The following is an 11,289-nucleotide window of genomic DNA, read 5'->3' on the forward strand; positions in this document are numbered from 1 at the left end:
AACTCGAACATTCTTGATAAGATTAACGATGCAACGAGCAATCGTCGAAGTAATCCACCAGCCAACGTTACACGTTAGCAAAAACTTACACAAGACAGTTGTCCGGTAAAAGTAACTAATCAAATTAAATGCATTAGTGCTGTCAACAAAGTATATATTTTAATTCCGATTCTTTTATATTTTTTTAAAACAACTTTACTTACTGTTTTATTATTTCAGTTGTGGGTGTTAAAAATATTTATCGTTATTGTTTAATAAACTAATCGTCAAGATGGTAACAGATCTCAAACTTCCTCTTGGATCCCGATGCATCAAATACCTGTTGTTTATATTCAATTTTCTTTTTGTTGTAAGTTTTTTTTTTAATTTTTATTTTTAAATTAACTCAATTTACTTTTTTATTACCAGTGCCATATTTTAAGAAAATTTAATTGTTAAATGGAATTTTTTAAAGAAGAAATTGTAATTTTTTATCGAAAAATTTATTATTTAAAATGATTAATGTCATTTAATGTTTTTTATTATAAATTTATTATTGATTTATTGATTTTTATTAACTACAGCGAACAAATATGGCGCAATATTGAAACACCTGAGTATTAAACTAGATAATGAGTTATTTTATTGTGAAGCTATTGGATTATAAATTATAGGCGTTTGATTTTAAATTGGAATTTAGAAATTAGAAAGGAAGAATTTATTTATTTTATTTATTTTACGTGGATATATATTTATTAAAAACAAATAATATGATTTCAGCTGACAATCTTATCAGTCTGTTTATTAATAATAATATTATTTATACTTTTATGTTTAAATTGTACTTAAAGAAAAACAATTTAAATTATATATTGTTTTTTTTTTTTTTTTTTTTTTTTTTTTTTTTTTTTTTAATATTATTGTAGGATTAAAAAAAATTATTTGAATAGTGACTAAAAAAAAATCTATTTTTATTCTTGATATTAATTTAAAAATTTTTTATATTTTTAAACGTCAGCTAAATTAATTTTTTACAAATTTATTTTTTTAATAATTAATTTAATTAATTTTTGGTAATTGTTGAATAGAAATTTTTTTGATTAATTTGATTAAAAAAAAAAAAACAAAATTTCGCTGCGGACAGGATTCGAACCTGTGCGGGTAACACCCAATGGATTTCAAGTCCATCTCCTTAACCGCTCGGACACCGCAGCTCGATACAAAAGAAGTTTATTAATTTTACATAACCAGAATGTTGAAAATTATTGTAAATTTTTTAATCATTTTATTTAAAAAGAAATGTATAATAAAAAAAAAAAAACTCGATTGAGAAGAAATAATTATTAATTTGACTAGAATTTAAAAAAAAAATTATAATTTTTTCAACATTTTATTTAAAAAAAAATTTACAATATAAAATAATAAAGAAATTTATTTTTTGTTTTAAAGAAATGATTGTTAATGTTATGTCCGTAGGCATTAAAAATGCGGTAGCGAAGTTACGGTGGAGGATCGGACTAACTTTTAAGAATACACATCAAGGGGTTTTTATTCTCGTTGTTAAATTATTTGTTGTGGGAGCTTTCGAGAGACGAAATACCACGCTTTTTGAAGAGACTGAGAATTTTTGTAGAGATTTGATTTTCTTAGATTTAATAGATTATTTTTCACTTACCTTTAGATGGCTTGTTCCTTACTGATCCGGGCCTCGAAGGGCAGCTGGAAGCGCTCTCGAGTCTGGATGTTGAATTTGAGGGCCAGGAATGCATGATTAAGGGCTGCTTTCTCAGTAAAGAACGACTCGAGATTCGTGTAGTTTGTTTTTATTAGAACACCAGCAATCGGGATGTTACACTTTCACGATAATTTTATTTAGCACTTATGAACTAATTATTTAAATTTTACGCTTTAATTTTCGGTTAACGTCTTTCCAGTTTCCCGCAGGAAAAAGTGCGTAACTGACCGAATAATAATTAAACTTAATGGATTCGAACCGATGTAAATGCGGAGCAAATTAAACGGTTAATCCCCTATATTAACGAATTTAACTATTTTACGTCTGCCGGATGACCGAGACCCGCTTGATCTAAGTGCCGTGCAAATTAAACCAAAAGCCTCTACGAATGTGGGCCAGTTAACAAAGATACTTGAATTGAATTCAAGTTAAAAGACGTTGGGCGGTTGTTGCCGCCTCTTTTAAAAGTTCCCGCTGCTTAGCTTGCAGAAATCCCCATCGGTCAGTCGGCAGTCGCAACGATATTAATTTTAAGGTGGTTTTCGCGCATAGGTGGGTCTTCTAACTAAAGCGGGAATTTTAAATAAAAAAAAAAATTTTCGGGCGGACATAACATTAATAAATAAAAATTTCTTCTTTAATTACTCAAATTCACTTTTTGAGCAATTAAGACTTGAAAAATAATTTATTTGGGTTTATAATGTGAAAATAATTGTTAAATAATTTCTTTGTTTGACAGAAACCTTGAGATTGATCTTTTATTTTTAATTTGATCGGTTGATAAGCTTTGTCCGGTGAATATCGCCGAGTTATCAGCTGTCAAAATAAAAAATATACTTTTGAGTTCGATGATTGATTATAGAAGCGATTCACCTAGATATCCGACAAATGGGACTTGGAAACTAGATCTGTGTGATATATCTTTATTCAGAATGCCTTCAGGATATTTAATATTAAAATAGAAAATTGATTGAACAAAAATTGGGATAAATTGTAATAAATTTTTAATTTTTTTTTAAATTTGACGATGACTTTAAAATGTCTCAGGAAAATTTTTTTAAAAGTACAACAATTTCAAAAAAATCTTATATTAATACAATTTTTTATAATTATTTAATATTTTTTACAAATTCTATATAAAAAAATTAAGAATTTATATTTTAAAATTCAGTTTTTTGCTAAACCTCAAAATTAATAAAATTATCCTTTAAAATAGAAAAAAAAAAAAAAATCATTAAAACTTAATAAATAAAAAAAATTAAATTTAATTATTATCGTGAACTCATAGAAGAAATAAACGTAGCAATAAGTGACTAAGCGTCAATAATTACAAAAATAGATTTTGATTTTTTGTCACTTCAATAAAAAGTATATCCAATAATAAATGATTATCGTTTTTATTTTTCTAGATAAGTGGAATAATTCTTTTATCAGTAGGAGCGACAATCCATACTGTTTACAGTAATTACAATCACTTCTTGGATGATAAATTTTTCTCCGTACCATCGCTTTTAATCGTCATAGGAAGTATCATATTCTTCATTGCATTTTTCGGGTGCTGCGGAGCTGTAAGAGAGAATTATTGTATGATTGTCACGGTAATAACTAAACAATATTAAACATTAATAATTATCCTTAATATTAACAAATTAATGAATGTAAATTCTGTAGTTTTCAGCGTTGATGGTACTTGTCTTCATTCTGGAGCTGTTTGGTGGAATTTCCGGCTATGTTCTCCGAAATAACGCAACCCAGTTGATTGAAGCCAAAATGAAAGATAATATGGAGAAGTATATAAATAATGAGATCGAAATCAAGAAGATTTGGGACAACATACAGATGAACGTATGTATTAAAAATTAATGATGCTAATTAATGGTGCAAAAATTTGATAATTAATCTGAATAGTTCACTTGCTGCGGCGCTCGAGGACCGGATGACTGGCTGGAACACAATGGAACCTTGCCAATAAGTTGCTGTCCAATTCCTGCTGGACAAATGGATCATTTTAGTTGCAATAATCAAACAAAAGATGTTTACCGCACTGGATGTGTGAATAAATTTGGTACGTATGTCAAAGATCATGCAATTCAACTCGGCGAAGCTGGTATGGGCATCGCGTTTGTTCAGGTAAGATTTCTTTAAAAAAAAAAAAATTAATTTTAATCAAGTAAATTATTTTGAAAAAATTAATCTTCTTAATTTGAGAAAAAAAATTCTTAAACTAAGAAATTTTTCTTGGCTTAAATAAAATTTACTTGATTAAAAAATTTTTCTTCTTGATTCAAGAAAATAAAACTTTTAAAAATTATTTTTTTGCTTTAATAATTATTTTTATTTGTTTCAGGCGATCGGCATATGGTTTTCGATTCACTTAGCGAGAGCGATAAAATTAAATTACGAATCAGTTTAGAAGAAAATAAATCATAAACTCTAAAATAAAAAAACTGTCAGCTCAAAGTAACAAATTCTCAACTTTATTCTTCTAATTTCTATTTATCAACTGAGAAGATATTATTTATGTTATTACTATTTATCTGTTTTTATTATTAATGTTTCCATTTATAATAAAATAAAGAAAACCCAATATATTCAAAGTTATTTAATTTATTTTGTTAAAAAACAACGGGGTTGAAGCTAAAGTTTTAATTTACGCTCTTTTGGAAGAAAATATTATTTTTCATCACTCCATATTTTTTTATGACCCCTTTTGTGTAAGCAATAGGGGAGATGTAAATCAGGAAGAGACTGAAATGCGTTTTTTATAAAAATAAATTACATACTTTGGTTTTTTTTTTTTGCTGTGTTCTTTTATAACTTTGTAAATATTACACAATTCAAATTATAATTGCAATTTTTTTGTTACTTATTAAATTTATAACTTTAATGTTGCTGGCAACTCATTTGTACACCTTCAATAAACATATTTCAATTTTATAATAAATTTAAATAAATTTTTTTGTTTTTAATTTATTATTTTTAGTGTAAATTATTTTATTAATTAATTTTAAATATAGAAAACAATAAAAAAATTTATTCAGACAAATTAAAATTTATTATTCCACAAATTTAATTTTAAAATTAAAGATACCATTCTTCAATTATTAAATCTTATTAAATTTAATTATGTAATATAAAAAAATAAAATAAAAATTTTAATTAAATTTGATATTGAATATTTAATTATTTTATTGTAAATAAATTAAAATATTAAATGTAATTGTCAAATAAAAATTAAGTAATTATTTTTTTTTTAATAATAATAATAATAAAAATAAAATAGTCAATAGATAAGTACTTGATTTTATTATCTTAGTTAAATAAAAAACTGATAAGAAAAATTAAAAAAATTGTTTTTATTAAAATTAAATCATAAAAAATTTTTAAAAAAATAATTTTAAATCCTTAAATTTAAAAAATATAAATATAAATATTTAAAGAAAAATTGTGTACAGTAACAAAGTGAGTATTTAAACAAATATATACATTTAATCGGTTACCTTGGTTGAAAAATACGTCATATCTTTCTGGGCGTTCGCTAGAACGCTTTCAAGTAAAGTCTCATTATCAGCAGATAGCAGACGGCGCACCTGATCGTTGTTTGTTCATTTAAAAGTATTACAATTCTTGTCAGTTTATTTGAAAGCTGTAAAGTGAATTCTAATAGTGCAAAAAAAAAAAAAAAAAAAAATTGAGTTGCACAAAGGTGTACAAGTTTTTGAAGAAACTTGTTTGACCAGCGACTTTTAATAGATATAAAAAACAACCAGACAAATAAAAATAATAAAAAATGGCAGCAACTCACTTGGATATTGGTTTACGATGTATCAAATACCTACTTTGTGCTGTCAACTCTCTCTTTGTGGTCTGTACTAAAGTATCTTATTTGTAGTATAGTACTTTATTTAAATTTCTTCTTTTTTAAATCATCAAAAATTTAAATAGCCCGCTTTTTTTTAATATTTTTGGAATTCTGTGTTACTATGTCCGTATTTGCCAACATCTGTGAGCATTTATTCAATTTAATTCTCATTTAAATTTTTAAATTATGCTCAGGAAGAAATAAAATTATAAATTATCTAGCTTAAATTAAAGTAATGCTAAAATTATATATTCTTCCCATCAATCCCGCTTTTGTGAATGAATATCGGAAATTTTGAAAATTATTTGCGCATTTGATTCATTTTTATCGTTTACTATGCTTCATTTTATAGTTTGCTACAATTTTATGTTTTAATTAGCAGAAACATTGATCATGATAAAAGATAACGCTTGCGAAAAATAAAGATTAAAAATTATGAATCATATAAATGGGATATTTTTAGCAGATTTACGAAACTAAATTTGTTTTTGATGTTATATTATATGAATAATGATAGAAAAAATTTTTTTAATGTAAAAATAAAAAATTATTAAAAAGAAATTTTGATTTTTGAATTTTGAATTTTAATTTTTTAGTAAATTATTGAGAAGATACAAAAGTTTTTTTTTTCTTAGTTAAAATTTAAGTAAAAAATTTTTTGAGCTGATAAAAAATTCTAAAATAAAAATTTTGAGTAAATTATTGAAGATATAAAATTATTTTATAAAATTTTAATAATAAAAAATTTTTTTAAGCTAATAAAAAAATTGTAAAATCAAAATTTTGAGTAAATTATTGAAGATATAAAATTTTCTTATACCAGCTAAAATTTTAATAATAAAAAACAAATTTTTTTTTGAGCTGATAAAAAAATTATAAAAATTTTGAGCAAATTAATGAAAATATAAAATTTTAATAATAAAAAAATTTTTAAATCAAAATTTTGAACATTAAAAATCCAAAAAAAATTTTTTAAATATTTTAATATGTCATACATAAATAAAATTAACTGTTGTGAACCTGACTAGATGATAGCTCACTCCACATACTTTATATTTCGTATTTCACAAGTATGGGGTAGTTACAAATGTCTCCCCTTGTACTTGCATTTCCGAGAAAATGATTATTCACCATATCCATAAAAATATATAGTTATTATTTAACATACAAAATTCTGCATATGTCGACAGAAATACTATCGAATGTACAAACGTGTAAATCAATAAGTATGAATAAATTGAGAGCTGTGATATTGATTAAAGTAAATTTTAGATTGCTCAGTAGACAGCAGAAGAAATAAAAAATAAAATTTTATTTTTTATATTTCTTCACATTAAATAGCATAATTGATGGGCAGGTTCACAATGAAATAGTCGTCAGCATTGTCAATAATATATAGCTCACGCAACCGGTCACACGGTCAATATGACGAGTTTCATATGTGCAACAGCGTAAATTTACAATGGAAGTTTATTGTAGCTCGTCAGTACATGACAAATGGATCGATAAATATAAAATTCAACACAATGACTTTTGAATAAAAAATTACAAACACACATTGAAGTAAAATATTTGTGTTCTTATCTTATCTTTAAACTTAACGTACACTTACCGTATGGAGAGATAAACAATAAAAATTGTAATATGGCGACTGTGTTTAGGATTTTTTCATATTTTATAACTATAAAATAGAAAGAAGAATATTAATTTCCAGTCATATTAAAATTACTAATTTTAGACTTAAATTTTTATTTCTTCTTTCAGGAAAATCATTTAAAAGATTTTATAATTTCTTCTCTAAGAATTATTAATAATATTTAACTTTATCACATAATTTTTTAGCTTTTATGGTGTATTAATAAATAATTCATGCGGAAAAAATTATTTCTTCAGTATAAATCCTTTATTTTAAATAGTAAGACCAATAAAAAAGAAGAAATAAATAAATGCCTTCATTTAAGTAGAAAAATTCTTTAATTAATAAATTTTTTAAAGAATTTTTCGCAGTTAAATAATAAAATTAAATTTTTTACAAATATGTCAAATCTTACAGCTTACAGGGGTGATGATAATTTCCGTGGGTATGACGATATACACAGTCTACGATGATTTCAGACATTTCTTAGATCCAAAATATTCTTCTCCAGCAATGATTCTCATCTTTGTAGGAGGTTTAATTTTTGTCATTGCTTTCTTCGGTTGCTATGGAGCTATCAGAGAGAGTACATGTATGGTTCTAACTGTAAGAAATTTTTTTACATTAAATTTTTAGTAAAATTCGCATGATTTTATTTGAAATATTTAAAAAAAAATTTTATCCAATTTTATTTTTACTTTAATATCTCTCTATAAATTTAAATTACTTGGTTATTTTTTATTAAGTAGATTAAAGCCTAATATAAGTTTATTAAGTCACAATAATTTCAATTTAAATCTATTAACGTCAGTGTAAATTAATATTTCTATATGGATAGTCTTTTTTTAGTTACATTATTGTGTCTTTAGTGCTTAAATTTTTTTTTTTTTTTTTTTTTAATAAATATTTTAGTTAAAATAATTTATTTGAATTTTTAAGCTAAATAAAATAATTTTATCTAAAAAATTCCATCTATAGAAATTTTAAAAAATTATAAATACAATTTTTTTTTAATTATTTTCTGGACTTAGTTTATTTTTCAAAAAAAAAATTTTTTTATTTTTATCTATTAAATTAGAGCTTAAAAAATATTTTTTAAAAATTGCACTGATAGTTTTTAAAATTTTTTACAAATAAAAAATTTTTTTAATAATTTTTTAAATGAAAAAAAAAAAAAAAAAAAAAAAAAAAAAAAAAAGTTATAAAAATTTTTAAAAATCGGCTAACTTAATTTTCATTATTTGAAGCTCATAAAATTTTTTTTAATTAATCTAAAAACTAAAATTTTTAATTACTAGTTTGCAGTTTCATTATCTGTCGTGTTGGTTCTTGAAATTTCTGCAGCAATTGCAGCATACGCTCTTCGAGGTAGCATAAAAAGCTTATTAGCAGAGAACATTAATTTACAAATGCAATTGTATAAAACATCCGATGAAGCAGCAGCTGCTGTTGATTTTCTGCAATCACAAGTGAGTTGATTTTTATTTTTTTAAATCACTGAAACAAAAATATTTAATTAAAATTAAAAATGTCAATATTTAGTTGCAATGTTGCGGCAGTTACGATAAATCTGATTGGGAAGAAATAAATTTAATGGATAACAGACCTACTGTTTATCCGGAATCATGTTTCTCGTGGATATTAAGCATCCAAAATTCTAGATTCAACAGTGTTCTGTATGAAGATGGTTGCATCCAACGTCTTTCAATGATAATCAATCAAAGCGCAATTAGTCTTGGTACTGGAGCTTTTGCAATTGTTCTTATCCAAGTAAGTCCAAAAATTAATTTTCTGTCCAAACAATTTTTCTCAACAATTTTATTTTATTTGCAGTTCACCGGTGTGATGTTTGCTTGCACTCTGGGACGTGCAATCAGAAGACAGAAAACAGAGAGAGAGAGACGTCGCTGGGAACTGAGGGAAAAATTGATAAACGGTTATCAGCCTCTTGGGAAAGTTGATTCCTTTGTTGCATCTCCAGTTATTGACTTGCAGGCGGAACCAGTCAAATATGCCGAGAGCTAAATTGCAATTTAATTATAAAGTCACAATAATATATTTTTAAAAATTACTTTAAAAGTGATACAATTAAAATAATGTAAATAATAAAAATTATTGCGATTATTTATATTGCAAAATAACAATATATACAATTTATAAAATTATTAAATATAATATTTCAGATATAATATAATTAAGTATTATTGTCAGTTTGCTTTGAACGTCGCTTAAAAATAAAACATAAATTCAAATTACGATTTTTAACACTTAGTGTAATATTATAAATATATAATTTAATGCTAAAGTTAAATTTTAATTTAAAAATTATATTTTTATCATGATTATTTTTGAAATAATTTTTTTTAAATATATAATAATCTAAACATAAAATAATAATTACTAATTAATTTAATTACGCCTATTTTATCGCTTTTAAGTATTAAATTATTTTTTAATTGCCGGCTACAATTGAAAACTTATTATTTTTTTTAATACATAACAAAACGAACAATTAAAAAGAAAAAAAAAAAAAGATTCCCATTGATTTTATATTGTAAAAATTTAAATATTCATGTCAATTATTTTAAAAAATTATCTTGTTAATTATAAGACTCAAGAAATTCAAATATTTTTTTCTATTTAAAAAAAAATAATAAATTTCAGCAATAAAATTTAATACTAAAATTATCCTAAAATAAAAATCGGAGTGTCACCAAAAATTCTGAGCTTTTGTTAAAATTTCTTCTGATTTATTACTATATTGACCGAGTGGAAGATAGGGAGGCGTGAATTCTCGGTAAGCAACGCATACTCTACGACTAGTAACATCTTCCCGCAATACTGCATGATCCCAATTATATCTTGCATCCCCATACAAAACCATTAGCGACCTAGCAGGCATTGGAAGTCTAATTACAATATCTTCCGGTAGTTTTTCTAAATCATTGCTAGTGCAATCGCTCTGAGAGACTACTGGCGGATAAGTAGAAACACAGTCGAGGTTATAACGTGTATTAGGTCCTTGATAACGAGTCATAGTTAGTACAGAGTCCCCAATTACGTTTACGGTAACAATTCTCTCTCCCCAAATCCAACAGTCGTCAATGTGAGGATCAATTGAAGCTCCACGCTCTGGAGTATACTCTAAACTGCACTGTTCTATAGTTCTGAACCCTTTTAATAATGGCACTTGGGATAATTTTTTTTGGACGAATTCTGTGTTCATTGGAAAGCCATTAAAATTACCCAGACATAGTTTTCGTTTTTTAAAATTACATTTGGGTCCGTAGTTTTGTTTTCTTCTTCCACTTTGCGAAATATCCCAGGGTAAAGAGTCAAGATCTTCTATCAGGGTTTTTGTTTCTCGTTCGTTTAAAAAATTTTCCTGTAAAAAAAAAAATTCCACATGTAAAAAATTTAAAAAACTATGCGTGCAATTTTTTAAAATATTTTTTTATTGCTAATTCAATTAATAAAAAAAATATAAATTTTTCACTGTCGGCTAATTTAAGTTTCATAAAAATTTATAATAAAATAATTAAAAAATTCTAAAAATTTTTAAATCTCAGCTGACTTATTTTTCAAAATGAATAAAAATAAAATTTACCTGAATGTAAACTCCAGAATAAGCAATAAAACTACCAGTATGGTTCGGATGTTGTTTATATAAATTTATGTCCCATCCGGGCCAAGCTTTATCACACTCAGGACAATAAACGTAGCTAGGTAATTTCTGTTATAAAAATTAGATAATTAAATTAAATTATTTTTAATTTTAACAATAATAATAATTATAATAATAATTATAGGCATGTAAATTATTAAAATTAACTTACTTGCAGCTCTTTATATGTATTGGGTTTAATAATATTGTACTCGTGTTCGCAAATTAAACATGTTCTTATACCTTTACATCCACAAGCTCTTACAGTTTCCATTATTATTATTTATTTTTAAAGAATATTTCAAAAATACAAAAAGTAAATATTAAGTTTGAAGTTATAAACATGTGTATCGCATGTCATAATCGGCTGACTAAATAATTTAGACGAATTACAGCGCCTCTGGCGGAGAAAA

General features: G+C 24.7%; 2 protein-coding genes and 1 non-coding gene across 3 annotated transcripts; 1 reads left to right on the forward strand and 2 right to left on the reverse strand.

Moving 5' to 3' along the window:
* On the forward strand, positions 1 to 9,365 carry LOC141524102 (uncharacterized). Its single transcript, XM_074237757.1, has 10 exons — positions 1 to 150; positions 220 to 349; positions 3,124 to 3,312; positions 3,386 to 3,559; positions 3,623 to 3,844; positions 5,502 to 5,579; positions 7,630 to 7,818; positions 8,511 to 8,681; positions 8,755 to 8,982; positions 9,046 to 9,365. The coding sequence occupies exons 2-10, from the start codon at positions 272 to 274 to the stop codon at positions 9,235 to 9,237; spliced, it is 1,521 nt and encodes a 506-aa protein (XP_074093858.1). The 5' UTR covers positions 1 to 150; positions 220 to 271; the 3' UTR covers positions 9,238 to 9,365.
* On the reverse strand, positions 1,112 to 1,193 carry Trnas-uga (transfer RNA serine (anticodon UGA)). Its single transcript has one exon. It is a non-coding gene; the product is annotated as a tRNA-Ser (tRNA).
* A 125-nt stretch (positions 9,366 to 9,490) lies between the features above and the next one.
* LOC141523969 (alpha-ketoglutarate-dependent dioxygenase alkB homolog 4) lies at positions 9,491 to 11,238 on the reverse strand. The gene is made up of 3 exons (XM_074237584.1): positions 11,049 to 11,238; positions 10,820 to 10,945; positions 9,491 to 10,597 (listed from the first exon to the last, which is right to left on the reverse strand). The coding sequence occupies exons 1-3, from the start codon at positions 11,148 to 11,150 to the stop codon at positions 9,923 to 9,925; spliced, it is 903 nt and encodes a 300-aa protein (XP_074093685.1). The 5' UTR covers positions 11,151 to 11,238; the 3' UTR covers positions 9,491 to 9,922.
* Positions 11,239 to 11,289: the final 51 nt, after the last annotated feature.

The sequence above is a fragment of the Cotesia typhae genome, unplaced genomic scaffold, assembly GCF_013202065.1.
Source record: "Cotesia typhae breed Kobodo isofemale line unplaced genomic scaffold, CoteBio_Ctyphae contig_22, whole genome shotgun sequence".
In the NCBI taxonomy this organism is placed as follows: Eukaryota; Metazoa; Arthropoda; class Insecta; order Hymenoptera; family Braconidae; genus Cotesia; species Cotesia typhae.

Coding starts and splice junctions, on each gene's coding strand:
- LOC141524102 (XM_074237757.1), top strand. CDS start 272: ATGGTAACAGATCTCAAACTTCCTCTTGGATCCCGATGCATCAAATAC. Junction 5,580..7,629: donor CTGTCAACTCTCTCTTTGTG/GTCTGTACTAAA, acceptor CAAATCTTACAG/CTTACAGGGGTGATGATAAT. Junction 7,819..8,510: donor GTACATGTATGGTTCTAACT/GTAAGAAATTTT, acceptor TTTAATTACTAG/TTTGCAGTTTCATTATCTGT.
- LOC141523969 (XM_074237584.1), bottom strand. CDS start 11,150: ATGGAAACTGTAAGAGCTTGTGGATGTAAAGGTATAAGAACATGTTTA. Junction 10,946..11,048: donor ATACATATAAAGAGCTGCAA/GTAAGTTAATTT, acceptor TTTTTATAACAG/AAATTACCTAGCTACGTTTA. Junction 10,598..10,819: donor ATTCTGGAGTTTACATTCAG/GTAAATTTTATT, acceptor TTTTTTTTACAG/GAAAATTTTTTAAACGAACG.